The following is a 24,309-nucleotide window of genomic DNA, read 5'->3' on the forward strand; positions in this document are numbered from 1 at the left end:
ATACTATATGAGAGGATTTTAGCATAATGATATTAGGTAGCACTTACCAATATATGCCTACAATTTGAATCCCCAAATTCATTTTCTCACCATAAAGTAGAACAAATGGCTAGTACAAGAATATGTGGTGGGTTACTAGAAATGTATTCAATTAATAAGGAGTTACTTTTATTTTCATAATTTATATCTACTTTTTGCTCACAAATACTAAGGATCAATGTTCAACACTATGTTTATTAAACTCGTGCATTCTTAGTATGGCCTAGGAAGTATGTTCTCAAAGCTTATGAAATTTTCATAATTTTCATGAAAACAATTATTCACTTAAAAATTTAATATGTTTTATTATCCTAGAAGTTAGTTTAGATTACAAAGAAATATTCCACAATAATATTATCCATTGGGGTCAAGTCTCTTCATCATATCTCACAGTAAAATTAGTACATACTTCCCTATAAACAAAAAATTCCTTGTGCTTTATGATCCCTAATGGGATGTTCAGTATTAGCTTATGTTCTAACTAACCTAACTTTTAGATGTTTTGTACTAGCAAGGAGATGATGTGTTTTTTCCTCTCTTAATATATTTCATTAGTACTATACTTCAATAATGTGTATTGATCATTCTTTAGTGATGTGCTGCATTGAGGTTTTCATGTTATTCCTAGGTCATACATTTCACCATTATTGAGGATAGTAATATGATTAAAAAAATCAAGTAGAGCTTGAATTTTGTAAGAAACAAGTATAACACGTCATATTATGAAATTTAAGGATGAAATCACCCCTATAAATAATAAGGTATGAAATCCATTTACATTACCTTTTCTTATTACCTTTATCATTTCTATACTTCCAACATCCATTTACCACAATGGACCCGGCCAGTCCAATCGACTGTCATAATCTTACCTTCGGTTGTGCTTACTCATGCACCCAGCTTCATCTAAATCTTACAATAACTTTCGAGTACAACACATCTCTCCTCGAGCTCCATTAAGTTTCCTCTTTCCCCAAACAATTCCCAAGGCTCAAAACATAAAAGGCAAGACAAGAAACAAACAAGAAGAAAACCAATAACAACACGAATTCGAAAAAAGTGGCATGATCATCCACTAGACACAACAAAATTGCAAATCAACCGCGATAAAACAATAAAAGACAAAATTCACAAGACTAAAAACAAACACCATGACTCAATCCCCATGGCCCCTAAGGCAAGCTCAACCTCAATCTTCTTTAATATTTCATGGAAATTTGCTTTTCGATGCAATCCCCTACATCATACTGCCATTAACACATTACTTTTAGTGCAATCAGAAACATAAAAATACACCAGATACCTCAGCTTGTTGTGCCAAGCATGTTACCTTGCAACTGAACACATCCATTCCATCTCTCAAGGGACTCCAATTATCTTGACAAATCCATTTGTAACTAGATACTAGCTAATATACCTATCAATTACATGTTCACGAATCTAGCAGGTATCCACATAACATCAAACAAAATCAAGGTTAACAAGACTTCCTATATGTAAAGCACTCGTTCATTAGGAATTAGCGTTTCCGAACATAGCCAAACGAATTCTTACCCGATTCTTTTCTTTTACCTTTACCCTGTTGCAACTGAGTCTTGCTATAAACTGTCACATCACCCAACTGTTAGTTATATAAACACATAAACTATTACCTCATCACGCTAATACCAACCATGTTTCCTGCAACTGCTCACACATGTCAAACACATGTTCCAAATATCAAGACAATCATAACTATGAATTTGAAATCAACTTTTACAAACAATCATGTCATAATCCATAGTCAACTCATTGTCATTAAACATAATTCTACAACTATCACCTACTACACTCAAGTACCTACCAACTGCGTCAACACATATATGTTAGTTCAATCAAGATTTGTTACAAATATCTCAAACTGTATTTACACAAAGAGAATTGAAATAGAGGGCATTCAAAGCTAATGAATCTACTTGGCACCATCTTTGTGGATTGTTGGTAACAAAGAAGAGCAATTAGAATTTGATAAAAACTCTTATTTGACGAGGTGGAATCCAATTTACTAATTGTCTTTGAGGTTTTTTCTCCCGAAATTTTTAACAATGGGATCCTGTAATCCGTTTGTATATTCCAAACCATAAGATATGTTAAAAAGTGAGAGAGCTTTTTGTAAATGATGATGTTGGAAGCAAAAACCACTTTTCGTATTTTAAAATTCATTTCCACCTGCTCAGAAACTGCATTTGGAAACACTCGCTAAAAACAGGAAAATCCAAGAAAATATGCTTGCAAAGATTCATCCGAATTTCCAAAACTGTACCATATTTTAGAAACATGAGAGAGGTTTTGGTAAACGAGGATCTTATCATAAGAAACCTCTTTTAATTTTTTAAAATTCATTCTCAGCGGTTTCTAAACCATGTTTCAAATTATTCTGCTTCATAGGAGAAAACATAATTTAACTGACCATGAAACAAACATGTGACATGGAGGTGGGGGATGATGTGGAGGCACATGGTTGGTGGAGATGAACTGGAGTCCACAAGGGTGATGTTGAGAATTGACGTGGAGGTGAGTGGGGAAAATAGTCCAACTGGCACGCAGTGAGTGGTGCGAGAGTGACAGCGAGGTTAAGTGTTTGTGGGAGGTGATATGCAGAATGGATACATGGCGGAAAGGGAATGGAGATTTAGTGGAAGTGGTGGGTGACATTAGCGGGAAGGCGGGTTACGGCAGGAACGGTGGAAACCGCTTTTGGATGGGCGTCGAAGCTATTAGTGGTATTAAACGGGGGGTCCGAAATCATGAGGGGAAGACACGTAGTGGCGGGAAAACTAGTTTTCGTACCCCCTCCCCCCCACCCCCCACACTGTTAAAGAGAATCATAACAGGAGGAGGGGTCTGAAAATACGATGGATCCATCTGATGAAAAAGGTGATGTGATTGGAAGCTAGGAATATGTGAGTTATTTAACCACATACAGCAAATCTCCATTTGTCGTTTTCAACTCTACACTAAAACAAATGCTATAGTACTAATGCCTTATTAAAATGTATTTAATCACATTTAAATGATGTGATTAATTTAATCTAATCATGCTTAATTATGCTCTAATGATGCATTTTGACTTGCAAGCATATTTCTTTATTTTTCTTAAGGTTTTGACATTTTTTTGGAAATAATTTACAACATGGAATATTATTTACAACATTTCAAACATAATATTGATCAGCTATAATCAAATGATCCTATAAAAATTATAGGACCCTAACAAGACATCACCAAGAAAAACCATCATCAGATTGGTCTCCATCCAAGCCTTCCAGGGCTTCGAGAGCATTTGTCCAACCAAGTCTTCCAAAACTAGTAACTCAACCCACAACTTATACAGGGCTTCCAAAGTGTTTGTCCAACCAAGAATTCTAGGACTATTAACTCAAGCCACCAAGGGCTTCCACAGCATTTTTCCAACCAGGGCCTCTAGGACTAGTAACTCAACCGAAGCTGTTACAGGGCTTCCACATCGTTTGTTCAACCAAGGCTTATAGGACTAATAACTCAACCCAAGCCAAGGAAACATGAGAACCAAAAGAATCAAAACAACGAAAGTATATCGACAATCACCATCCAGAAAATTGCAAGGCTAGGAAATCCACTTTCGATCCAGGAAATCCTCCATGCCAGTCACAGATCACAATCAAGAAACCACATGCATAAGCCATGCATGCCCAAAACTAGTGAAGAAATCATACATGAAACTTGGTACGTCCAAGAAAATCTGATGTCGATGCCTTATTGCACTTTCCCACTCTTCCTTTTCCTTCTTGCTCCAAGAATCCAAGTACGCCACACCCTCCAAGAGTGCTCCAAGAAAACTCTAAGTTTCCAAGAGTATGAGATAGATCCAAAACTGCCAAAGCAATCTAACCAGCAGACACACTAAGGATAGCCTAAACAGATGGTTCTGGTCGGGCACTGAATTGAAAGGGTTGGTTGTCTCTCTCGTCCACCGTTCCCAGGAGAAGAGGGGGTGTTTTTGACATGTTCTCCGTGACCGAATGCTAGTCAGCATCTTTGGTGCCTTACCTTTAGCTACTTTTTTTGGGACATACATCCTGATTAGTTAGCTTGGCGATACTTTCTAACTGATCCTTAGAAGCCTTTTTATGTATGAGGCCTCTATTTTCTTCATTTTCCATTATTTTTGTTCATTTTCCTCCTCTCATGCAACCTGTGACCTTTCATCTCATTTTTCTCCTAATTTCCATTATTTTCCTTCATTTTCCTCCTCACATGCAACCTGTGACCTTTCAGCTACTTTTTCTCCTATTTTCCATTATTTTCCTCCTCACATGCAACGTGTGACCTTTCACCTCCTTTGTCTCCTAATTTCCATTATTTTCCTTCATTTTCCTCCTCACATACAACTTGTGACCTTTCACCTCCTTTTTCTCCTAATTTCCATTAGCTTCATAAATAAATGCGCCAAAATACTTTTTTTCCTCTTTAATATATTTTTACAACTTAGAATGCATGTCCCATTACCTGTGATATTTCTATATTTTTACATGGAATTTTCACCAGGGTTGTTACATATTTCCTTGAAAACAAACCGTATAGTTTCTTTTTTAATGAAAGTAAATGGTTTTGTATATTACACACCTAACCTATATGTCGTTAAAGGTCATGGCCTGAGTGCACCATTCCATAAGAAACTGTCAAGCCTACATCATTTATAACTTCCCTGGTATTTTGTACTTGTATCTTCTATTATATAATTTCAGGAAAACAACAATTTTTCAATGCTGAGATTTAATTCAATTTATCAAGCCCCTGGAGTGGCTGATTAGAATTTCTTACTTTTGTTATTATCATGAAACATTACCTTATATACAAGAAAGAGAACATTTTGTCAATATGAAAGGTATCTTGAAACCCTGTAATGGTAAATAGGGGTAATGTTTTTTTTTTCAAATTTAGGTGGTTCCCAATATTTGGCTATAACTCATCTAAGAGTCTTACAATATTCTACTTTGTTTATTGTTTCACAGATGTATATATTAATATTTATTTACAACATTCAATTATTTCTAGGTATATTTATATATATGTGCCTTTTTTTCCTTATATTATTTATTCATATATTTTTTTCACATCACTTTTCACATTTTCTTAAAAAACAAAGGCCCTGTATTTACAATTAAGCACTTAGGAATGGGTACATACACTTTCTTCTCAGGGAGATTTAGAGAAAGAAATCATTCCAACATATTTACTTTTGTAGTTTATGAAACTAAGTCTATCACGAAGCACACGATGGAGATAAGATGCTCAAAACCAGCAAGAATTAATTTTCCCACTAAGCGAATCTCCCCTCTAGCCATTCTCACATCCCACACAACTACCACGACAATGACAATGACCACACACACAATGGAGATAATATGCTCATAACGAACAACAATTAATTCTTCTACTCGCCAAATCTCTCCTCTAGCCAATTTCAAATCCCACACAACTACCATGACAATGAGAACGCACACAATGGAGATAAGATGCTCATAACCACCAAGAATTAATTTTTCCACTAACCAAATCTCCCCTCTAGCCGACTTCACATCCCACACAACTACCGTGACAATGACCACACTTGGTCCAATGCTTATAGATCATAACGATATCAACATTGTGGTTTAGCACAATTATATATATATATATATATAACTTTGTATCACATGCACAAAGGTAAACTAAAATGCCTACATATGAGTGGAGTGGAATGCTACCTAGGGAGAGTCATTGCACACTTTCTAAGAAAAAAAGGAATCATTGTCTTAAAAATATAGGATTATAGAAAGTTCACTTAATTGTAGAAAGATACAATTTAATTTTAGTCATACATAATTTAGTTCTAGTGATAATATCCATTTAACTAACAACATAATAGGAGAAATAAAAAAGAAAAAATGCACAATTCTTTGTGTCTATCTAATTTTTAGTAAAGAAAAAATTAACATAAATTACCACACAATTTTACCGTGACTATCAAACAACAACAAGGAACATTTCATTTAATAAGGTTCTTCATTTTTCTATCTAAAGTTATGGTCATAACGCTTGAGATGCATATTTCCTTTTCATTCATTTAACAAGGTTCTTCATTTTTCTATCTAAAGTTATGGTCATAAACCTTGAGATGCATATTTCCTTTCATTGCAGGTTTTCATGCGGGGGTGTAACTAAACATGGCTACAATTGGGATGTGATTGGAAGAATGATACATGGCTACAATTGGGATGTGATTGGAAGAATGATTAACGAACGAAGTGCACGGTCCTTCACCTCCTCCTCATCAATAATCTCTAGTAAATACACTGCCTTCAACTTCGTGGCACTGTAGAACATGTAATCCAACATCACCTAAAAATTGCCTCCACGATTTCTGACTAATGTAGTGAAACGTGGCTCCCCTGTTTGACCAACAATTTTCTTCAACAGGTCTTCTATGGGAACATTACATCAGGGATAGGAAAGATAAGTGTTTTCTTAAGGTATTGAATGAGGAAACTAATCCAAAATTTCCTCGGGTAAGGGATTCTCTCAAGTTATGGGAGTTCAATTTTTTAAAGCGTAATTGATTGGGGATAAAATATCAAAAAATAATGTTATTATAAAATAATTGTAATGATTTAGATGTTTAAGTTGTTTTTTACTAAATTCATTATAAAATAATTTTAACGATTTAGATGTTTATAAGTTGTTTCTTATTAAATTAGAACTTAATTCAGTTAATCCAACTACTTACAAACACATTAAGAAATAATTTTTTAATATGATCTAAAATCAAATTAATCTTTGTTAAGTTTTAAACATGGTTAAAAAAGAAAAAATTGAAATCATATTAATATAAACAAAAAAGGATACAATCACGCAACAAATGATTCTAATAACTTAAATCGAGGAGGGAAAGGGAAGCCTCTCAAAACCACTGAGGAGTGCTAATATAGCTACTTACCAACAACACAACAAAGAAATTCCTAAGGTGATTTGAAGCAATGTTTCAGTGTTTTCATTTAAAATTTAGGAGCAATGTTTTAGTGTTTTCATTTAAAATTTAGGAGCATGTTGCTTTTATGAGTTAGGAGTACGAAGGGGAAAAATAAATTAGGAATTATATAGGATTATGAATAGAAAAATATTATAAAAATAAAGTTATACAATTGATTTGCTTTTTTATTATTCAAATATTCCAAAATTTGAGATTATCAAAATTATTTCAAAATTTGAAACTATATTATGAGAGATAACGGGATAAGTTGTTTTACAAATTCTTTCCATTATCAATTCACAAGAAGACAAACTAGACAAAGACAAGTGCATTTAGTCCGAGCTTTAGCATTTCTCACCTATCTATAGATTTAGGGCTTTCATTTTTTTTTACTTTTATTTTAGCAAAAATACCATTTTATACTGTAAAGTTCTCCTACTCTACACAATGATTTTAGATGATTATATTTTATAAGACACCAGGCATAAGAGTGCATCATAATATTGTGCTCTTTATGTTAATGAAAATCTATGAATAAATTTCTAGCTTTAAACATTTTATTGAACCATTAACATATATTTCTTTGAAGGCCTTGTCTATACTCTAGAGATAGAGGTGTTGGGTTTATAGATCAGGGGATTTGAAATTGGTACTTGAATAAAGATGAGAGGATGATAAGGTAAAAACAAAAAACAAAAAAAATCATTTTTTTATAAAATTGAGTTAGGATAACATGTTTACAATAATCAAATTTCTAAATCAAAGAGAATAATCACACTGAGAGAATAACATGATTTTAAATAATCACATCAATTAAAAATCAAAATTAATCGATGATTGATTCTATCTCATCTCAGCGATTTAAAAACAGAAATTACTCCACAATTTTACAGCCACTAAGAACCAATAGCTAGGAACATTTCGCTTCCTCAGTTTTCTATTGGTATCGGTGGCTTTGGCCATAACTCTTCAGTTGCATATTTCCTTATGCTGCTGGTTTCGATGTGGAGATATAACTAAACTCGGCTGCAATTGGGATATGATTGGAAGAATGATTAACCGAAGGAAGTGCACGGTACTTCACGTCCTCCTCGTCAATTAACTCCAGTAACGACACCAACTTCAACTTCGTGGCATGGTAGAAAATGTAATCTAACGTTCCCTGAAATTTCCCTCGGCTATTCTCAATGAAGGTAGTGAAACGCGGCTCCCCCGTTTTACCATCCATTTTCTTCAACGCGTCTTGTAGGGGAAGATTGCATCGGGAATACTTAAAATAAGCACTTGCTAAAGGTATTCTATGACGAAACATGAGTTTAATGGATGGATCATAATCCGAAATTTCTTCATGTAAGGGATCCACATAGCCTTTGGTAAGAAGTGAGTGGGGAGCGCTTCCGGACAAAGAATTGAAGTCCCCACATAGTACAACAGGAATATCGTGGACAAACTTCTCCAAATCTTTGAGCAAGCAGTAGACCTGCCATAGCTTTACATCGCTGTTTTTATTATTTGCATGGATGTGGGTATTGGTTATGCACAGACGTTCACTAGTTTCTTTTATGGAAAGGATGACATGCAGGGCAATGTTGTCTTCATATCTCAAATTAATCGAACACAAAGTTATCAAGTCAAATTGATTCAGTTTATAAAACGTTGCACAACCATCAACAGTCGGAATGTTGCCTTCTCTCTGCTTTCGCTTAAACATCCCTTCATATCCTAATTTGGCCAATTCTGGATGGAAAAAATCAGAAAAATGGTTCTGTTGTACCTCCTGGAGGCAAATGATGTCAGGGTCGCACTCTAATATTTCCTTCAACAAGTTTTGTCTGCGATTTTCCCATCTGAGCGCGAATGGAGGACAGTTGGGGAACTGCTCTGAAGTAGCATACACGTCCGCCAGAATGTTGTATGTCACAACTCTGAATGATGGACCCCTCAAACTTCTATCATACCTGTCGTTGTAAAGTTGAATCATTCGCCTAGGAACGGGGTGGGGAAATGGAATAACTGGCTCAGTAACGAAAAACCCCTTTCCTTCAACTTCTAGAAGTAATACCTTGCCTACGTCCTGCGTGTTGGGTTTATAAGACTCGGAGGCAGACAACAACATATGAGTGTTGTTTGGAGAAATGCATTCACCAACACTATGGACGCAATACCATCTCTGCCTCCTTAAATCCTCATCGTCATCCCTGAAATGACCGTCTACCACATCTTTTACACTCAGCGTTATATCAACAATAGGTTCTATGGAAACCCTTTTCAATTTCATTTTTGCCAGTAACTGTAATTCCCCTTCGATAACAACAACTTCTCCTCCCATGTTCTACCAGCTTTAGCGTTGTTACCCCTTTCAAACGAGCTTCTCAACTTTTTAATAAGCCGTACCAGTCAAATTTTCTTTTTTGGGTTAAGATCGATGCTCTGCTGTATAAACGGAAGATATGGATCCGTGATTTTACCCGCTCCTCAATGAACAGAAGAGATGGATTAGTGCTCCATAAGCTTTTTGTATATATAGCTTAAATATGTTGTATGTTAAACCAAAAAAACTATTGAACTTCGAGCTCGGTTAAAACGTCGGCATTTGGATAATTTCGGAAAGACTGAAATATTAAAAAAAAAAAAACATATTTTTGAAACGAAGTTGGCAATCTTACTCGTATTTTGGCAACTGGAATAAACTAAAGTTTACGCAAATGATTTTGTCTACGTTCATGCAATTAAACTAGCTTTACTTGTTTCTTTTCCTCTCCTACAATTAGAATAGGGTTATTTGTTATTCTTTACTTTTTTTTCTTCGAATAAAGTACCTCTACTTTCTATTATTTTCTGTAAATAAGGTAGGTTTACTGTTTCCCATTTACTTTTCTACAAAATTAGAGTATGTTTACTTCTTTTTTTTTCTAAATTTTCTAAGTATTTTTTGTATTTTTTATATAAAGTGAGGTCATTGTACAACATAGTTTCCCTTGAGGTGAATGAGATCCACCAAAGGACAATACATTACATGTTGCACAGATAGCTTTGACCCTCTTAAGTTTGTGTTTGTACAGACATGAAGCCAATGATTGAAGTCAATACAGCAAAGACAATTAACATTCTTATTCTAACACTAAGGGGCCGTGATATTATCAAAAATAACAATAGACTGAATCTCATTAAAAATAATTAATGCAATTTATATTCAAAAGTTCAAAGCTAAAATCATCAAGGTATAAGAAAATCTTTCTTTCAAAACACTAAACACCCTCGTCCATTGATTATTCTTCAATATATGAATGATTGTTGTCCATTGATTATTCTTCAATATATAAAATGATTGTTGCTTCTTGAAAATACAAATGGTAAATATATTTTCGAAAGTAAACTAAATCTCAGTTAATCTCAGTTCATGGACTTTATGCCTCCTATCTTAAGTTTGACTTGTTGGTCATAAAACTAGAAAATGGAAGCATCATGCAATATTTGTTGATGATGGAACAAAAAATAATACTCCTTTTTTTGTTGTAGAAAAACATAATATTTCTTTATGGTAAGTTTGACTTGTTGGTCATAAAACCATAAAATGGAAGCATCATGCAATATTTGTTGATGATGGAACAAAAGATAATACTATTTTTTTGTTGTTGTAGAAAAAAGTAATATTTCTTTCACTATGGATGGAATGTTGACTACATTCATATTCATTACCCAAACCTCTGAACATTAAATTTTTGAACTGGATATGTGAGGTAAAAGATAAATGCGCCACGTAAAAGATTCCCAAAAAAATTTAGGTTGGTTCTTTGGAAACTATGATATTTTTGGAATAAAATTGCCATTAAATTACTTAATCCAGGTGGTAATGGAGGTGGTTTTGTATATATAATGAAAACATAATTAACAATTGAAAATGGTTTAACTTTTCTAGATGTATTTAGGTTTTGAAAACTTCACATTGATTCAATGTCTAGTGCATTTATTGAATTAAGTGTCATGGAATAGTTTCTTTGTGATAACCATGTTGGATTTTTACAGTTGCTCGATGTAATGGAGGTGATTTTGTATTTCTAATGAAACGGAATTAACAATTGAAAACGGTTTAACTTTTCTTGATGTATTTAGGTTTTGAAAACTTCAAACTGATTCAATGTCTCATCCATTTAGTGAGTTAGGTGCGGTGGAATAATTTCTTAGTGATAACCATGTTGGACATTTGATGTAATGGAGGTGATTTTGTATTTCTAATGAAAACAGAATTAACAATTGAAAATCGTTTAACTTTTCTTGATGTAGTTAGGTTTTTAAAACTTCAAATTGATTCAATGTCTAGTGCATTTATTGAGTTAAGGGGGGTGGAATAATTTCTTAATGATAACCATGTTGGACTTTTGCATTTGATCCAGCTATTACTTGATTTGACACAATTGCTTGAATTCCAGAAGTAGTCAAGGAAATTGGCTTTAAAACAAATTATATTACTATTTTTTGGATTAATAAAGTAATATCCGGAGATAATAAGGGTTTTACCGAATTCCTCACTTTATTTAATTGTAGTAGTCACAATTATATATTTCAACCCCTATATAATAGGCAACCCTTGGCTTCAAAGTATGTGTACTTCATTCAAAATTTATTATTAGATTCTTAAAAGGTGAATTTTAACAATAACGCTTTCTAATCTAGTAGGTGTCATAAGTAATTTTAGTCAAAAATCATGCTCAATTTATACTTAAGGTTATTGACAATTTTTGGGTTTTCCAATTTGATAAGCATATGTCATTCTCTGTTAAATGCACCTAATATGTCATAATAAATGAGGAATTATTTTATTTACATTTAAGCATCTAATTCTCAAACAACAACATTTTTCTATCTAATTATTGTCTTTGCACTGAGGAGAGAGAGGTCTCGTTATTGTCTTTGGATTTAGAAGAGAGAGGTATTGTTTTAGCTTAGGATGAAAGAGATATGCCACCTACATCAAAGTTCACTTCCAAAGTCTAATGTACAAAAATGTAATAGTAATAAAGAATAAATCGTAATTTTTTGTAATTTTAATTTATGGTAAAAAAAAAGTAATAATAATAAAGAATAAAACATAAATTTTTGTAATTTTAATTTATGGTAACAGCATGTTTATTATTGCTGCTGAAACTTCTTTGAAATAATTTTTAATGGAAATTTAAAAATTCCACTTCAACCTTGAAATTTGTTATGTTTAATATTTTTGTAATCATCAATTTTAATAGTGATATGAAATACAAATTATAGTACCAATTGGTAGTGCAAAAATTTGTGCTAACTCTTTCCTCAACCATCTAAAAATTGAATGAAAGGTAAAAAAAAAAACTTTCATAACTGACAACTATAAACCTTAGTCACCCTTTAGTAAGCAATGTAAATCAAGATAGAATTCATAAAGATATGAATTTACAATATTGTAATTACACATTAGTGGTATTATTCATTCCATTCAATGAAAAAAATTAGAAAAAATAGCTATAAGAAGAACATATATATATATATATACTATTTCCATTGGAAGAAGATTTTTTAACAAAGGATTTCTAGGTGTAATCTTGTATTGTGATTATACTCTAGTTATTTAATCATCCATTTTGGGCTTTGCATCTATGGGGAATTTTCTGTTTAATATACTATATGAGAGGATTTTAGCATAATGATATTAGGTAGCACTTACCAATATATGCCTACAATTTGAATCCCCAAATTCATTTTCTCACCATAAAGTAGAACAAATGGCTAGTACAAGAATATGTGGTGGGTTACTAGAAATGTATTCAATTAATAAGGAGTTACTTTTATTTTCATAATTTATATCTACTTTTTGCTCACAAATACTAAGGATCAATGTTCAACACTATGTTTATTAAACTCGTGCATTCTTAGTATGGCCTAGGAAGTATGTTCTCAAAGCTTATGAAATTTTCATAATTTTCATGAAAACAATTATTCACTTAAAAATTTAATATGTTTTATTATCCTAGAAGTTAGTTTAGATTACAAAGAAATATTCCACAATAATATTATCCATTGGGGTCAAGTCTCTTCATCATATCTCACAGTAAAATTAGTACATACTTCCCTATAAACAAAAAATTCCTTGTGCTTTATGATCCCTAATGGGATGTTCAGTATTAGCTTATGTTCTAACTAACCTAACTTTTAGATGTTTTGTACTAGCAAGGAGATGATGTGTTTTTTCCTCTCTTAATATATTTCATTAGTACTATACTTCAATAATGTGTATTGATCATTCTTTAGTGATGTGCTGCATTGAGGTTTTCATGTTATTCCTAGGTCATACATTTCACCATTATTGAGGATAGTAATATGATTAAAAAAATCAAGTAGAGCTTGAATTTTGTAAGAAACAAGTATAACACGTCATATTATGAAATTTAAGGATGAAATCACCCCTATAAATAATAAGGTATGAAATCCATTTACATTACCTTTTCTTATTACCTTTATCATTTCTATACTTCCAACATCCATTTACCACAATGGACCCGGCCAGTCCAATCGACTGTCATAATCTTACCTTCGGTTGTGCTTACTCATGCACCCAGCTTCATCTAAATCTTACAATAACTTTCGAGTACAACACATCTCTCCTCGAGCTCCATTAAGTTTCCTCTTTCCCCAAACAATTCCCAAGGCTCAAAACATAAAAGGCAAGACAAGAAACAAACAAGAAGAAAACCAATAACAACACGAATTCGAAAAAAGTGGCATGATCATCCACTAGACACAACAAAATTGCAAATCAACCGCGATAAAACAATAAAAGACAAAATTCACAAGACTAAAAACAAACACCATGACTCAATCCCCATGGCCCCTAAGGCAAGCTCAACCTCAATCTTCTTTAATATTTCATGGAAATTTGCTTTTCGATGCAATCCCCTACATCATACTGCCATTAACACATTACTTTTAGTGCAATCAGAAACATAAAAATACACCAGATACCTCAGCTTGTTGTGCCAAGCATGTTACCTTGCAACTGAACACATCCATTCCATCTCTCAAGGGACTCCAATTATCTTGACAAATCCATTTGTAACTAGATACTAGCTAATATACCTATCAATTACATGTTCACGAATCTAGCAGGTATCCACATAACATCAAACAAAATCAAGGTTAACAAGACTTCCTATATGTAAAGCACTCGTTCATTAGGAATTAGCGTTTCCGAACATAGCCAAACGAATTCTTACCCGATTCTTTTCTTTTACCTTTACCCTGTTGCAACTGAGTCTTGCTATAAACTGTCACATCACCCAACTGTTAGTTATATAAACACATAAACTATTACCTCATCACGCTAATACCAACCATGTTTCCTGCAACTGCTCACACATGTCAAACACATGTTCCAAATATCAAGACAATCATAACTATGAATTTGAAATCAACTTTTACAAACAATCATGTCATAATCCATAGTCAACTCATTGTCATTAAACATAATTCTACAACTATCACCTACTACACTCAAGTACCTACCAACTGCGTCAACACATATATGTTAGTTCAATCAAGATTTGTTACAAATATCTCAAACTGTATTTACACAAAGAGAATTGAAATAGAGGGCATTCAAAGCTAATGAATCTACTTGGCACCATCTTTGTGGATTGTTGGTAACAAAGAAGAGCAATTAGAATTTGATAAAAACTCTTATTTGACGAGGTGGAATCCAATTTACTAATTGTCTTTGAGGTTTTTTCTCCCGAAATTTTTAACAATGGGATCCTGTAATCCGTTTGTATATTCCAAACCATAAGATATGTTAAAAAGTGAGAGAGCTTTTTGTAAATGATGATGTTGGAAGCAAAAACCACTTTTCGTATTTTAAAATTCATTTCCACCTGCTCAGAAACTGCATTTGGAAACACTCGCTAAAAACAGGAAAATCCAAGAAAATATGCTTGCAAAGATTCATCCGAATTTCCAAAACTGTACCATATTTTAGAAACATGAGAGAGGTTTTGGTAAACGAGGATCTTATCATAAGAAACCTCTTTTAATTTTTTAAAATTCATTCTCAGCGGTTTCTAAACCATGTTTCAAATTATTCTGCTTCATAGGAGAAAACATAATTTAACTGACCATGAAACAAACATGTGACATGGAGGTGGGGGATGATGTGGAGGCACATGGTTGGTGGAGATGAACTGGAGTCCACAAGGGTGATGTTGAGAATTGACGTGGAGGTGAGTGGGGAAAATAGTCCAACTGGCACGCAGTGAGTGGTGCGAGAGTGACAGCGAGGTTAAGTGTTTGTGGGAGGTGATATGCAGAATGGATACATGGCGGAAAGGGAATGGAGATTTAGTGGAAGTGGTGGGTGACATTAGCGGGAAGGCGGGTTACGGCAGGAACGGTGGAAACCGCTTTTGGATGGGCGTCGAAGCTATTAGTGGTATTAAACGGGGGGTCCGAAATCATGAGGGGAAGACACGTAGTGGCGGGAAAACTAGTTTTCGTACCCCCTCCCCCCCACCCCCCACACTGTTAAAGAGAATCATAACAGGAGGAGGGGTCTGAAAATACGATGGATCCATCTGATGAAAAAGGTGATGTGATTGGAAGCTAGGAATATGTGAGTTATTTAACCACATACAGCAAATCTCCATTTGTCGTTTTCAACTCTACACTAAAACAAATGCTATAGTACTAATGCCTTATTAAAATGTATTTAATCACATTTAAATGATGTGATTAATTTAATCTAATCATGCTTAATTATGCTCTAATGATGCATTTTGACTTGCAAGCATATTTCTTTATTTTTCTTAAGGTTTTGACATTTTTTTGGAAATAATTTACAACATGGAATATTATTTACAACATTTCAAACATAATATTGATCAGCTATAATCAAATGATCCTATAAAAATTATAGGACCCTAACAAGACATCACCAAGAAAAACCATCATCAGATTGGTCTCCATCCAAGCCTTCCAGGGCTTCGAGAGCATTTGTCCAACCAAGTCTTCCAAAACTAGTAACTCAACCCACAACTTATACAGGGCTTCCAAAGTGTTTGTCCAACCAAGAATTCTAGGACTATTAACTCAAGCCACCAAGGGCTTCCACAGCATTTTTCCAACCAGGGCCTCTAGGACTAGTAACTCAACCGAAGCTGTTACAGGGCTTCCACATCGTTTGTTCAACCAAGGCTTATAGGACTAATAACTCAACCCAAGCCAAGGAAACATGAGAACCAAAAGAATCAAAACAACGAAAGTATATCGACAATCACCATCCAGAAAATTGCAAGGCTAGGAAATCCACTTTCGATCCAGGAAATCCTCCATGCCAGTCACAGATCACAATCAAGAAACCACATGCATAAGCCATGCATGCCCAAAACTAGTGAAGAAATCATACATGAAACTTGGTACGTCCAAGAAAATCTGATGTCGATGCCTTATTGCACTTTCCCACTCTTCCTTTTCCTTCTTGCTCCAAGAATCCAAGTACGCCACACCCTCCAAGAGTGCTCCAAGAAAACTCTAAGTTTCCAAGAGTATGAGATAGATCCAAAACTGCCAAAGCAATCTAACCAGCAGACACACTAAGGATAGCCTAAACAGATGGTTCTGGTCGGGCACTGAATTGAAAGGGTTGGTTGTCTCTCTCGTCCACCGTTCCCAGGAGAAGAGGGGGTGTTTTTGACATGTTCTCCGTGACCGAATGCTAGTCAGCATCTTTGGTGCCTTACCTTTAGCTACTTTTTTTGGGACATACATCCTGATTAGTTAGCTTGGCGATACTTTCTAACTGATCCTTAGAAGCCTTTTTATGTATGAGGCCTCTATTTTCTTCATTTTCCATTATTTTTGTTCATTTTCCTCCTCTCATGCAACCTGTGACCTTTCATCTCATTTTTCTCCTAATTTCCATTATTTTCCTTCATTTTCCTCCTCACATGCAACCTGTGACCTTTCAGCTACTTTTTCTCCTATTTTCCATTATTTTCCTCCTCACATGCAACGTGTGACCTTTCACCTCCTTTGTCTCCTAATTTCCATTATTTTCCTTCATTTTCCTCCTCACATACAACTTGTGACCTTTCACCTCCTTTTTCTCCTAATTTCCATTAGCTTCATAAATAAATGCGCCAAAATACTTTTTTTCCTCTTTAATATATTTTTACAACTTAGAATGCATGTCCCATTACCTGTGATATTTCTATATTTTTACATGGAATTTTCACCAGGGTTGTTACATATTTCCTTGAAAACAAACCGTATAGTTTCTTTTTTAATGAAAGTAAATGGTTTTGTATATTACACACCTAACCTATATGTCGTTAAAGGTCATGGCCTGAGTGCACCATTCCATAAGAAACTGTCAAGCCTACATCATTTATAACTTCCCTGGTATTTTGTACTTGTATCTTCTATTATATAATTTCAGGAAAACAACAATTTTTCAATGCTGAGATTTAATTCAATTTATCAAGCCCCTGGAGTGGCTGATTAGAATTTCTTACTTTTGTTATTATCATGAAACATTACCTTATATACAAGAAAGAGAACATTTTGTCAATATGAAAGGTATCTTGAAACCCTGTAATGGTAAATAGGGGTAATGTTTTTTTTTTCAAATTTAGGTGGTTCCCAATATTTGGCTATAACTCATCTAAGAGTCTTACAATATTCTACTTTGTTTATTGTTTCACAGATGTATATATTAATATTTATTTACAACATTCAATTATTTCTAGGTATATTTATATATATGTGCCTTTTTTTCCTTATATTATTTATTCATATATTTTTTTCACATCACTTTTCACATTTTCTTAAAAAACAAAGGCCCTGTATTTACAATTAAGCACTTAGGAATGGGTACATACACTTTCTTCTCAGGGAGATTTAGAGAAAGAAATCATTCCAACATATTTACTTTTGTAGTTTATGAAACTAAGTCTATCACGAAGCACACGATGGAGATAAGATGCTCAAAACCAGCAAGAATTAATTTTCCCACTAAGCGAATCTCCCCTCTAGCCATTCTCACATCCCACACAACTACCACGACAATGACAATGACCACACACACAATGGAGATAATATGCTCATAACGAACAACAATTAATTCTTCTACTCGCCAAATCTCTCCTCTAGCCAATTTCAAATCCCACACAACTACCATGACAATGAGAACGCACACAATGGAGATAAGATGCTCATAACCACCAAGAATTAATTTTTCCACTAACCAAATCTCCCCTCTAGCCGACTTCACATCCCACACAACTACCGTGACAATGACCACACTTGGTCCAATGCTTATAGATCATAACGATATCAACATTGTGGTTTAGCACAATTATATATATATATATATATAACTTTGTATCACATGCACAAAGGTAAACTAAAATGCCTACATATGAGTGGAGTGGAATGCTACCTAGGGAGAGTCATTGCACACTTTCTAAGAAAAAAAGGAATCATTGTCTTAAAAATATAGGATTATAGAAAGTTCACTTAATTGTAGAAAGATACAATTTAATTTTAGTCATACATAATTTAGTTCTAGTGATAATATCCATTTAACTAACAACATAATAGGAGAAATAAAAAAGAAAAAATGCACAATTCTTTGTGTCTATCTAATTTTTAGTAAAGAAAAAATTAACATAAATTACCACACAATTTTACCGTGACTATCAAACAACAACAAGGAACATTTCATTTAATAAGGTTCTTCATTTTTCTATCTAAAGTTATGGTCATAACGCTTGAGATGCATATTTCCTTTTCATTCATTTAACAAGGTTCTTCATTTTTCTATCTAAAGTTATGGTCATAAACCTTGAGATGCATATTTCCTTTCATTGCAGGTTTTCATGCGGGGGTGTAACTAAACATGGCTACAATTGGGATGTGATTGGAAGAATGATACATGGCTACAATTGGGATGTGATTGGAAGAATGATTAACGAACGAAGTGCACGGTCCTTCACCTCCTCCTCATCAATAATCTCTAGTAAATACACTGCCTTCAACTTCGTGGCACTGTAGAACATGTAATCCAACATCACCTAAAAATTGCCTCCACGATTTCTGACTAATGTAGTGAAACGTGGCTCCCCTGTTTGACCAACAATTTTCTTCAACAGGTCTTCTATGGGAACATTACATCAGGGATAGGAAAGATAAGTGTTTTCTTAAGGTATTGAATGAGGAAACTAATCCAAAATTTCCTCGGGTAAGGGATTCTCTCAAGTTATGGGAGTTCAATTTTTTAAAGCGTAATTGATTGGGGATAAAATATCAAAAAATAATGTTATTATAAAATAATTGTAATGATTTAGATGTTTAAGTTGTTTTTTACTAAATTCATTATAAAATAATTTTAACGATTTAGATGTTTATAAGTTGTTTCTTATTAAATTAGAACTTAATTCAGTTAATCCAACTACTTACAAACACATTAAGAAATAATTTTTTAATATGATCTAAAATCAAATTAATCTTTGTTAAGTTTTAAACATGGTTAAAAAAGAAAAAATTGAAATCATATTAATATAAACAAAAAAGGATACAATCACGCAACAAATGATTCTAATAACTTAAATCGAGGAGGGAAAGGGAAGCCTCTCAAAACCACTGAGGAGTGCTAATATAGCTACTTACCAACAACACAACAAAGAAATTCCTAAGGTGATTTGAAGCAATGTTTCAGTGTTTTCATTTAAAATTTAGGAGCAATGTTTTAGTGTTTTCATTTAAAATTTAGGAGCATGTTGCTTTTATGAGTTAGGAGTACGAAGGGGAAAAATAAATTAGGAATTATATAGGATTATGAATAGAAAAATATTATAAAAATAAAGTTATACAATTGATTTGCTTTTTTATTATTCAAATATTCCAAAATTTGAGATTATCAAAATTATTTCAAAATTTGAAACTATATTATGAGAGATAACGGGATAAGTTGTTTTACAAATTCTTTCCATTATCAATTCACAAGAAGACAAACTAGACAAAGACAAGTGCATTTAGTCCGAGCTTTAGCATTTCTCACCTATCTATAGATTTAGGGCTTTCATTTTTTTTTACTTTTATTTTAGCAAAAATACCATTTTATACTGTAAAGTTCTCCTACTCTACACAATGATTTTAGATGATTATATTTTATAAGACACCAGGCATAAGAGTGCATCATAATATTGTGCTCTTTATGTTAATGAAAATCTATGAATAAATTTCTAGCTTTAAACATTTTATTGAACCATTAACATATATTTCTTTGAAGGCCTTGTCTATACTCTAGAGATAGAGGTGTTGGGTTTATAGATCAGGGGATTTGAAATTGGTACTTGAATAAAGATGAGAGGATGATAAGGTAAAAACAAAAAACAAAAAAAATCATTTTTTTATAAAATTGAGTTAGGATAACATGTTTACAATAATCAAATTTCTAAATCAAAGAGAATAATCACACTGAGAGAATAACATGATTTTAAATAATCACATCAATTAAAAATCAAAATTAATCGATGATTGATTCTATCTCATCTCAGCGATTTAAAAACAGAAATTACTCCACAATTTTACAGCCACTAAGAACCAATAGCTAGGAACATTTCGCTTCCTCAGTTTTCTATTGGTATCGGTGGCTTTGGCCATAACTCTTCAGTTGCATATTTCCTTATGCTGCTGGTTTCGATGTGGAGATATAACTAAACTCGGCTGCAATTGGGATATGATTGGAAGAATGATTAACCGAAGGAAGTGCACGGTACTTCACGTCCTCCTCGTCAATTAACTCCAGTAACGACACCAACTTCAACTTCGTGGCATGGTAGAAAATGTAATCTAACGTTCCCTGAAATTTCCCTCGGCTATTCTCAATGAAGGTAGTGAAACGCGGCTCCCCCGTTTTACCATCCATTTTCTTCAACGCGTCTTGTAGGGGAAGATTGCATCGGGAATACTTAAAATAAGCACTTGCTAAAGGTATTCTATGACGAAACATGAGTTTAATGGATGGATCATAATCCGAAATTTCTTCATGTAAGGGATCCACATAGCCTTTGGTAAGAAGTGAGTGGGGAGCGCTTCCGGACAAAGAATTGAAGTCCCCACATAGTACAACAGGAATATCGTGGACAAACTTCTCCAAATCTTTGAGCAAGCAGTAGACCTGCCATAGCTTTACATCGCTGTTTTTATTATTTGCATGGATGTGGGTATTGGTTATGCACAGACGTTCACTAGTTTCTTTTATGGAAAGGATGACATGCAGGGCAATGTTGTCTTCATATCTCAAATTAATCGAACACAAAGTTATCAAGTCAAATTGATTCAGTTTATAAAACGTTGCACAACCATCAACAGTCGGAATGTTGCCTTCTCTCTGCTTTCGCTTAAACATCCCTTCATATCCTAATTTGGCCAATTCTGGATGGAAAAAATCAGAAAAATGGTTCTGTTGTACCTCCTGGAGGCAAATGATGTCAGGGTCGCACTCTAATATTTCCTTCAACAAGTTTTGTCTGCGATTTTCCCATCTGAGCGCGAATGGAGGACAGTTGGGGAACTGCTCTGAAGTAGCATACACGTCCGCCAGAATGTTGTATGTCACAACTCTGAATGATGGACCCCTCAAACTTCTATCATACCTGTCGTTGTAAAGTTGAATCATTCGCCTAGGAACGGGGTGGGGAAATGGAATAACTGGCTCAGTAACGAAAAACCCCTTTCCTTCAACTTCTAGAAGTAATACCTTGCCTACGTCCTGCGTGTTGGGTTTATAAGACTCGGAGGCAGACAACAACATATGAGTGTTGTTTGGAGAAATGCATTCACCAACACTATGGACGCAATACCATCTCTGCCTCCTTAAATCCTCATCGTCATCCCTGAAATGACCGTCTACCACATCTTTTACACTCAGCGTTATATCAACAATAGGTTCTATGGAAACCCTTTTCAATTTCATTTTTGCCAGTAACTGTAATTCCCCTTCGATAACAACAACTTCTCCTCCCATGTTCTACCAGCTTTAGCGTTGTTACCCCTTTCAAACGAGCTTCTCAACTTTTTAATAAGCCGTACCAGTCAAATTTTCTTTTTTGGGTTAAGATCGATGCTCTGCTGTATAAACGGAAGATATGGATCCGTGATTTTACCCGCTCCTCAATGAACAGAAGAGATGGATTAGTGCTCCATAAGCTTTTTGTATATATAGCTTAAATATGTTGTATGTTAAACCAAAAAAACTATTGAACTTCGAGCTCGGTTAAAACGTCGGCATTTGGATAATTTCGGAAAGACTGAAATATTAAAAAAAAAAAAACATATTTTTGAAACGAAGTTGGCAATCTTACTCGTATTTTGGCAACTGGAATAAACAAATGATGATTTTGTCTACGTTCATGCAATTAAACTAGCTTTACTTGTTTCTTTTCCTCTCCTACAATTAGAATAGGGTTATTTGTTATTCTTTACTTTTTTTTCTTCGAATAAAGTACCTCTACTTTCTATTATTTTCTGTAAATAAGGTAGGTTTACTGTTTCCCATTTACTTTTCTACAAAATTAGAGTATGTTTACTTCTTTTTTTTTCTAAATTTTCTAAGTATTTTTTGTATTTTTTATATAAAGTGAGGTCATTGTACAACATAGTTTCCCTTGAGGTGAATGAGATCCACCAAAGGACAATACATTACATGTTGCACAGATAGCTTTGACCCTCTTAAGTTTGTGTTTGTACAGACATGAAGCCAATGATTGAAGTCAATACAGCAAAGACAATTAACATTCTTATTCTAACACTAAGGGGCCGTGATATTATCAAAAATAACAATAGACTGAATCTCATTAAAAATAATTAATGCAATTTATATTCAAAAGTTCAAAGCTAAAATCATCAAGGTATAAGAAAATCTTTCTTTCAAAACACTAAACACCCTCGTCCATTGATTATTCTTCAATATATGAATGATTGTTGTCCATTGATTATTCTTCAATATATAAAATGATTGTTGCTTCTTGAAAATACAAATGGTAAATATATTTTCGAAAGTAAACTAAATCTCAGTTAATCTCAGTTCATGGACTTTATGCCTCCTATCTTAAGTTTGACTTGTTGGTCATAAAACTAGAAAATGGAAGCATCATGCAATATTTGTTGATGATGGAACAAAAAATAATACTCCTTTTTTTGTTGTAGAAAAACATAATATTTCTTTATGGTAAGTTTGACTTGTTGGTCATAAAACCATAAAATGGAAGCATCATGCAATATTTGTTGATGATGGAACAAAAGATAATACTATTTTTTTGTTGTTGTAGAAAAAAGTAATATTTCTTTCACTATGGATGGAATGTTGACTACATTCATATTCATTACCCAAACCTCTGAACATTAAATTTTTGAACTGGATATGTGAGGTAAAAGATAAATGCGCCACGTAAAAGATTCCCAAAAAAATTTAGGTTGGTTCTTTGGAAACTATGATATTTTTGGAATAAAATTGCCATTAAATTACTTAATCCAGGTGGTAATGGAGGTGGTTTTGTATATATAATGAAAACATAATTAACAATTGAAAATGGTTTAACTTTTCTAGATGTATTTAGGTTTTGAAAACTTCACATTGATTCAATGTCTAGTGCATTTATTGAATTAAGTGTCATGGAATAGTTTCTTTGTGATAACCATGTTGGATTTTTACAGTTGCTCGATGTAATGGAGGTGATTTTGTATTTCTAATGAAACGGAATTAACAATTGAAAACGGTTTAACTTTTCTTGATGTATTTAGGTTTTGAAAACTTCAAACTGATTCAATGTCTCATCCATTTAGTGAGTTAGGTGCGGTGGAATAATTTCTTAGTGATAACCATGTTGGACATTTGATGTAATGGAGGTGATTTTGTATTTCTAATGAAAACAGAATTAACAATTGAAAATCGTTTAACTTTTCTTGATGTAGTTAGGTTTTTAAAACTTCAAATTGATTCAATGTCTAGTGCATTTATTGAGTTAAGGGGGGTGGAATAATTTCTTAATGATAACCATGTTGGACTTTTGCATTTGATCCAGCTATTACTTGATTTGACACAATTGCTTGAATTCCAGAAGTAGTCAAGGAAATTGGCTTTAAAACAAATTATATTACTATTTTTTGGATTAATAAAGTAATATCCGGAGATAATAAGGGTTTTACCGAATTCCTCACTTTAT

General features: G+C 33.6%; 2 protein-coding genes across 2 annotated transcripts; both read right to left on the reverse strand.

The window, feature by feature from the left end:
- Positions 1–8,054: 8,054 nt before the first annotated feature.
- LOC149231403 (carbon catabolite repressor protein 4 homolog 1-like) lies at positions 8,055–9,398 on the reverse strand. Its single transcript, XM_089381622.1, has one exon. It carries the CDS (start codon positions 9,396–9,398, stop codon positions 8,055–8,057), a length of 1,344 nt encoding a protein of 447 aa, XP_089237748.1.
- An 11,370-nt stretch (positions 9,399–20,768) lies between these two features.
- LOC149231404 (carbon catabolite repressor protein 4 homolog 1-like) lies at positions 20,769–22,112 on the reverse strand. The gene has a single exon (XM_089381623.1). It carries the CDS (start codon positions 22,110–22,112, stop codon positions 20,769–20,771), a length of 1,344 nt encoding a protein of 447 aa, XP_089237749.1.
- Positions 22,113–24,309: the final 2,197 nt, after the last annotated feature.

This window comes from Pinus tabuliformis, chromosome J (assembly GCF_031772625.1).
Source record: "Pinus tabuliformis cultivar Carrire ecotype Pingquan chromosome J, CPIR1, whole genome shotgun sequence".
In the NCBI taxonomy this organism is placed as follows: domain Eukaryota; kingdom Viridiplantae; phylum Streptophyta; class Pinopsida; order Pinales; family Pinaceae; genus Pinus; species Pinus tabuliformis.

Coding starts and splice junctions, on each gene's coding strand:
- LOC149231404 (XM_089381623.1), bottom strand. CDS start 22,112: ATGGGAGGAGAAGTTGTTGTTATCGAAGGGGAATTACAGTTACTGGCA.
- LOC149231403 (XM_089381622.1), bottom strand. CDS start 9,398: ATGGGAGGAGAAGTTGTTGTTATCGAAGGGGAATTACAGTTACTGGCA.